Below are 7,604 nucleotides of genomic sequence, written 5' to 3'. Positions count from 1 at the left end.
TTATTGGTTCAAAATTATTATAATCATCATACGTGTAGTAATATTGATTTAATAATAGGAGCCATAATTTGTTCTTTAACAAACAAATAGTAAGCAAAATAAAAGTTTCCAATACAGATTTTAACTATCTTTCCTCATTTTACTTATTATCAAACATGTAATTAACAGTTTAACACATAACGAACTGACTACTACCAACAACAAATTGTCCCATAAACTCAAATGAAAACCACCTTTTGTGATCTCTTAGAAAAAATAAATATCTACATTGCGACACATGCAAAACTTCAATTTTTTATGATTGGTTTGTTTTGAGTTTGTGTTAGCGGAGACCGCGTTATCTACTATAATTATCTGTAAGCTTTATTGACCTTTGTAAACGTTTTTTTTTTAACTAACTTTTTTTTTTTTTTTGATTAACCTGGAGGTATTCCAGGCCCATGGAGAGGCCCAGACTAATCCCCAAGGGGAGGTGCAGCCCACGGATAGACCCTCTCTCCGGGTATTCAAATAGACCCTAAAGCATGGGCCCATATCCGTGTTGGGTGACCAGGATAATTGTGACTTAGTTTCGCGCAGCAGGCGGATCGAACCTGAAACATGTTGGTGTCTCAGCCCCGTCTCCTTACCATTCAACCACAATCACCCGGTCATCAATGACAACAATATCAGAATTCGTTAAACGGGAGAATTGAGGATAGGGGGTATAACTAATAGTATTAAATATTTTGCAGGACCTGATCAAATATAAAGCAATAGTAGTTTTTGTTTAGTTAAAACAAATCTAAACTTTTTTGAGAAAGAAAACAAATCTAAACTTAAGGGACTAAAACTTGAAAAAAAAAAAGAGTACACGAATAAACAGTGCTGATAAATAGTACAACAGTCGCTCACAGTTCATATCTCCTTTCCTTGTTGTCCATTTTTGGTGACGTTCATTGTTCATATCTCTTCTCTTTTTTCTTTCTCCGTTTGAGGTGACGTTACGAAGGTAGAATAGTTTTTCTTTTCTCCTCATTTATTTTATTTTTTGAAGCATATCATCTCCATAGCAAAGTTATTGAGCTTTTTACAGATTAGACTTTTGTTTATTTTTTACACACAACTTTCTTACGGTCAGATCTGTGTTATTTAGTATCATTATAAATACTTTTTTGATGTGACATAGCGACCTGATTTGACAGATGGAAGAAATGGAAGAAGAAGAAGATGATGATGAAGTCTATTCTTATGGAGGAGGAAAAGGCTATAAAGCCAACAAACGAAAAACGAAAAAGAAAAAGGAAAAGCCCACCCAACCTCAGAAATTGGTCCCATCCGATGACAATTTTCCAACAGTTAAGCATCTGTTTCTTTTTAATTTGTCTTTTAGTTTGAGTGAGAGACATCTCTTGTAACCTAGCCGGCCGTTTTTTCCTTCTGGTCGCCGGAATGTTTACTCCGATTTGCTCTTTATCTCGAGCTTTTAGGAGAGTGAAGAATTTTTTAGCATAAAACTTGTTGGAATTTATATATATATTATATATATAATTTTTTTTTTTTTTAAAAATAGAGACATCTTATCCTAGTTCCATCTAAAACCTTATAAGTTTTTTTTTGTTGAAGGATCTTGAAGAAGGCACTACACAAACTGAGTTGGATTGGTTAACCAAAAGGAACGGTGCTCTAAGAAACGTGACCGATCAAGGAAATAGACGTAAGCATTATGATTTGAACAAAGAAAAAAAAGACTTAAAGCATTTCGAGGTTTCCAATCCGATTTTATTAACTTTTGGGCTTCTCCGGTATAAGTAAAAAATTTGGATCTTGCGCAACTGAAACGGTTTTTTTTTTTGGTTTTACCAAAAATTAGAAGAACTATAGCAGTTTACATTGGTGTCCGAGGAAGAATAAGTGCAAAACTGGATTTGTTCAACAAAATTTCTAAACCACACCATAGATATTTATTTATATACTACTTGACATTACTAAAATAAATCATGAAAATACGCGCGCGTATAGATTAAAAACTTATTTAATATTTTGGAATCATGTCCTTCTTTTCAACTGTGAATTCCTTACAGTTTTGCTGATGCATATTCTTTACAAAATGGAATACATATATAAATTCAATATCCCTATGTTTATTTGAAGGTACTTGCTGGACGATTGCTTCAACGAGAGGCTTGTCTGCAAGTCTTGTAATTGCAGACAGATTTGATCCTCCTGATGCCAACTTATCAGCTCTCCATATGCTAGTAGGTTTGATTGACAAAGTAGATACCACCGGTGGACTACAAAACCTTGAGCATCTAAGGAGTTTTATGATCAATTGGGGTGCTGTTTTAGAGGAAGACTGTGACTGTCCTCAGTTAGCCCTAGAATCGAAAAAGGATTCATCTAAACCCAAACCGGTTCTATGTACCAACAAAAAAAAAGCCAAGGTTATATACTAAATATTTTATTTTTATCCTTAAATTTTTATATTGTGGTGTCCTTAGTTTTTGTTCTTATAATATACTGTAGCAAACTCGCACGTTTAAGGTTAAAGATCTCATCATTCTAAAGGAGGTCGATGAAAAAGAACTCATGCGCTTGGTCAATTTGGGACCTGTGGCAGTTACTATAGATGTGCACACAGCCTTTAGTACCTTCAAAGGGGTTAGCAAGTAGAGTCATTTATTTTGTGATGTCTTAATATTTCCATACAATCCATATTCACTTTTTTTTTTAATTTTGTTTATGAATCAGGATGGTATCTACACGGGACCTACAAATAAGTGTCGCAAACTGGACAGGCACATGTTATTAGTGTACGGATATGGAACTGACAAGTTGACAGGAATCCATTATTGGAGAGTTCAGAATTCAGCAGGACTTACTTGGGGGATGAATGGATATGGAAAAATAGTTAGACAAATCAGCCGTGGTACAGAAGCAAATAAGTCTTTGTTTACTAGCGTTATTTATCCTCAGGTATGATCTTCAATTGAATAACCTGTTTTGATCATGGTTTGATTCTTACAGTTAAAATCATTTCGTTTTGTACAGCTTCTTGATCACTATGAAGGGCAAAAGTAAAATGTCTGGAAAGATGAGGAAGACTCGCCTTGTCTAATACTAAGAAGGTAACTACATTAATTAAATAGCGTGTAATAGACACATGTATATGTTTCGATTCTTACGTAAATTAGTCATTTTTGTCTTATAGAGCTTCTGATGAAAGGACAAAAGGGAAAACGTCTCCAGAGAATAGTTTTTTTTCTTCTCAAAAACAACTCTTTTACTTGCTTCCACTCTCTCCAGAGAATAGTTTCTGGTTTAGACATTCTCGACTGCTTTTCTTCTTCTTTTATTTACTTACTCGCTCGCGTCTATTTGTGTGCGTTTTATTTCTGTTTCTTTCTTTTATTTGCTAAAACATTTCTCAGTTCTGTTTTAGACCTTGATGAGGAGTGTATATACATTACCAAGTGGTTCAGACGTCACAAGAAGAAAGTTCCGTTTTCCGTTTTAGGACATATATTGACAATAGTGAACAATTTAAGCAGTCAAAGGAGAGTTCATACCATAGTTTTCATCAATTCTTTCTCTCTCGACCAACGAATCGATTAACCTACTTATAAAGAAAAAAAAAATCCATTCGATACGAGAATATTTCTAATAGAAATTTCAAATTTCAAATACAGATAGGGCTGAAAGCTTTAAAAAGTTGTATAATCGGCTAGTATTAGTATTTATTACATGTTTTACAAGAAAATCTTAGCTAGAGTTTTGTTGTTGGTTCGTGGTTCCCTCTTAAAGAATGGGAATAATATAAATGGCATAAATGGTGGCTTATATAAAAAAGAATGGCCTCTAAAAGAAGAGTCGAAATACGTCTAAAAGAGAGCTGACATTATAAGTCTATTATTATTCAATAGGAACACAAGAAGTCAAGTCACAGTTGAGTGTTAAGAAAAACGAGCAGATATAGGATGCAAATAGGCAAGGAAAATAAGAGAGCTCTCTCCAGTTCTCACTACTCACTACTCACCATGCTTGTAGCATATAAAAGCTCCGACTCCAATCTGCAAAAATCAATAAATGAAGAATCAACCATACAAGAATCAAAAGTAAAGACACTGGGTAGACAGATGTTTGGTACCTTTGTTTCTTGGCGACATTTGTCTTGGCATTCCCATAGTATTTTACTATCAAAAGCAATCAAAATGCAATGAGTTTCAAGAAACAAACATATATGTAAAGAAGTTAACAAACCTACCTCCAATATTGGGTTTAGGTCTGCAGAAGATGTACTCAGTGAAGGTATCGTTGAGGTAGCGTACCCTTGCTTGGAAGGGCTTGATCTTGCCATCATAAGGATCAATGACTTCAAATGTTATCAGAAACATAAGCCCCGCAGAGAAGTGAAAATTGGATTTAACAAGCCTGACAAACTCGAATTCTCTCTTCTCCTTTGCATTGTTGTCCTCAAGAGATTTCTGAGCGAGTCTGGTGAGAAAATCCCCAGTGGTTTCCGGCTCGTTCCCGAACTCACCAAATTCAACATCATCGAGATAGGCACGATGGTAGTTGAAAACGCAGCGGTAGTAATCGAAATCGATATCAAAACCCTGTCGTCGTGTGATTAAACAAACAAACAAACACTCAGCTCTGACTAAATTAAACAAACACACATACATAATCAAAAAACCAAACACACATACATCGCTTTGATTGACTTCTTCGCGCATCCTGTCAAGTTCTTCCTGAGCCGTAAACTTAGCCTTTTCAGGATCGTACACAGGTCTCTCATAGTCTGGATCCTCAGGTTTCCACAGTAAAAACGCAGGTTCCACCCACCGATTCCACCCTGTCACCATGTAAAGTTTGAATTCCGGCGAACAATACTAAATTATAAACACCAGACAAAGAAAATTTGAATCCTACCTTCGAATTCGCCCATCGCCTCGTCACGAATCAGAAAATATCGCCTTTCCTTTCAACAACCCTAATTTGTTTTTTTCTTAGATGCGACTCTAAAAGTTAATATCCTCACTATTTCCTATTTAGTGCACTCCGGTCCCTTTAAGTTTCTTGCTTTTCCTTTTCCCCCCCACAGTTTTATTTTGATTTAAGTATCTCCTCCCATGGACAAAAAGGGAATTTTTTTTTTAATTTTAACACAAATTTGATATAACTTCTCTAATGGACAACCATTTTGATAAATACCTTAAATTTATGATTAAAAAATTAACTTAATCCCTCTAAATCATCTATCAATAATAATCAATCGATATTATTAAAACAAAATCATTGATAATTATTTTATAACTGTAGCTAATTTTATTTAATTACTATTCAATATCTATTTTTCATAAGCTATAGGGCTTACGTTTATTTGTCTAGTAACCACTAACTACTTCCACTTATTAACAACTATTTTACATGTGATTTCTCATCATCATTTAGGCATGTCAATTGGGACCACCTGCCCCACCGCGGTTATGTGCTGGTCAGCCAGCTGTGACCCGAGGTATCCAATACCTCCTCCCCCACTAATTACCTAAGACTTTGCGGTCTGGCCCGCAGTTTGTGATCTTTGCTGACGCGTTAGTGATGCTCGATTCGCTTGCTTGGTAAGTCTCGAAGTTTAAGCTTGACGATGTTGCAGTCAGCTCCATCTCGAGAGCTATGATGTCTCCTTTTCCGAATCTGCTTCGTTGCCATGCTCCAAGAATGTAGAAGAAGCAACATAAGTGTTAGACAATATATTTTCCCTTGAATGTTACGTTGTATTCACTCATCAATATATACAAACGTTGGTTACACAATATCAGGGATCTCCCTTAGTTTACTCTAAGGGTATAACATAATATATTACAGAATATTCTTGTTGTCTATCACCCTCCCGCAGTTGTAGCATGGGGATCAAGCACGCCTAAACTGGACCGGAAGGAGTTGAACAATGTTGTAGGGAGTCCTTTTGTGAAGATATCAGCGTACTGCAAGGATGACGGCACATGTAGTACTCGAATCTGACCCATTTGTACCTTTTCGCGAACAAAATGGATATCGATTTTTATATGCTTTGTACGCTGATGTTGAACAGGGTTGGAAGATAGGTAAACGGCACTGATGTTGTCGCAGTACACGATCGTAGCTCTATTAAGAGGGATGTCCATTTCGAGCAGTAGGTTACGAATCCAACAGCTTTCAGCAACTGCATTGGCGACTCCCTTGTACTCTGCTTCTGCGCTTGATCTTGACACTGTAGGTTGTCTTTTCGCTGACCAAAACACTAGGTTGTCGCCCAAGTAAATGCAGAAACCCGAAGTCGAACGTCGTGTGTTGGGACAGCCTGCCCAATCTGCGTCTGAGTAGACTGTGAGAGCCATTTTTTGACGCCGCAGTAGTCGAAGACCTTTTGTTTTTGTTCCTTGTATGTAGCGTTGTATTCACTCATAAATATATACAAACGTTGGTTACACAATATCAGGGATCTCCCTTAGTTTACTCTAACAGTATAACAGAATATATTACAGAATATTCTTGTTGTATCAATAAGCTAATTACCATGAAGATCTCAATATAGCTTCTGGTTTTATTATCAGCAGATCAGAGCGTCTGGATTTTTTTTGTCCTAAAATTGTTGAAAAAAAACTAAATGTCGGGAAAAAAGACAAAACTGTAGAGAAGCTTGCAGTTTTGTTCAATACCCAACTGGCCATGAACTCGTCAAACAAACTAACAACATACTTGGTTTCTTTCTCTCCAAAAGAACAGATGTATCTGCCATGGTACGTTCCAAACAAGTTACAAGTCTGTCAAAAGAGTCGAGAAGCTAAAGGTTATGAAGACAAACCCTTTAGGCTTGTTGAGAGAAAAATAAACCTTTGGAAGAAGTTTCTTAGGTGCACGGTTCCCAATACCACATATAATGTCTCTCGTTGGATCAACACGAGTCTACATAAACCAAAACGTACTAACATTTTTGTCATAATCACAAAAAAAAGAACCCAATGGACTGCAAGGATAATGCCTCGATAAAGATAAGAAGCTATGTTACAAGCATGATGTAGAGTCTGATGGATCTCAAAGACTTAAAGAACACTTTACTGCAATTTTTTTCCCTTATATCATCCAAATAAAACTACATCAATTTATAATAGCAAACACCTAAAGTAACTACCCAATCTCCCAACTAACACACGTTAGACAATTCCACTAATACAAGAACACAATTCTACTAATACACGTGTATTCTTAAACCAAACTATTGGTTTATTTTGGTTAAGATCTTATCAATATTCCACCCTCCAAAGAACCTTGTCCTCAAGGTTCTAAACATAAGGAGACTTTGGTGAAGATGAAACGTAAGTTTTATTATCTTTCTCTCTTAAGATTCATGGTTACAAGCGACAGCATATTTATGTGGAAATGTGAAAGCCCTAATAACTAGATACATGTCATCATTTGTGTCAGATGCTGAATCAAGAGCTGAGAAGGGATTGGACAGCTCTATTTGAAACGCTCCCTTTGTCGTACTGCTAGCTGTCACCGTTCTGTCTTAATGTTGCACTAGGATAACGAGTTGTATATATACTTGTATTACTCTCTTAATGTTGTAAGCTGAATGTGAT

At 36.1% G+C, this 7,604-nt stretch overlaps 2 protein-coding genes across 2 annotated transcripts; one reads left to right on the top strand and one right to left on the bottom strand.

The window, feature by feature from the left end:
• The first annotated feature begins 679 nt into the window (after positions 1–679).
• LOC106357206 (cathepsin L) lies at positions 680–3,463 on the top strand. Its single transcript, XM_022689687.2, has 8 exons — positions 680–991; positions 1,185–1,337; positions 1,606–1,696; positions 2,134–2,423; positions 2,506–2,640; positions 2,731–2,955; positions 3,031–3,107; positions 3,191–3,463. The coding sequence occupies exons 2-7, from the start codon at positions 1,185–1,187 to the stop codon at positions 3,058–3,060; spliced, it is 924 nt and encodes a 307-aa protein (XP_022545408.2). The 5' UTR covers positions 680–991; the 3' UTR covers positions 3,061–3,107; positions 3,191–3,463.
• A 392-nt stretch (positions 3,464–3,855) lies between these two features.
• BNAA08G00220D lies at positions 3,856–5,071 on the bottom strand. Its single transcript, XM_013793958.3, has 5 exons — positions 4,912–5,071; positions 4,689–4,834; positions 4,244–4,595; positions 4,127–4,172; positions 3,856–4,049 (listed from the first exon to the last, which is right to left on the bottom strand). Exons 1-5 carry the CDS (start codon positions 4,925–4,927, stop codon positions 4,001–4,003), a joined length of 609 nt encoding a protein of 202 aa, XP_013649412.1. The 5' UTR covers positions 4,928–5,071; the 3' UTR covers positions 3,856–4,000.
• Positions 5,072–7,604: the final 2,533 nt, after the last annotated feature.

This window comes from Brassica napus, chromosome A8 (assembly GCF_020379485.1).
Source record: "Brassica napus cultivar Da-Ae chromosome A8, Da-Ae, whole genome shotgun sequence".
Classification (NCBI taxonomy): Eukaryota; Viridiplantae; Streptophyta; class Magnoliopsida; order Brassicales; family Brassicaceae; genus Brassica; species Brassica napus.
Note: the sequence above shows the minus strand (reverse complement) of the source record. Positions and strands in the feature narration are given on the sequence as shown.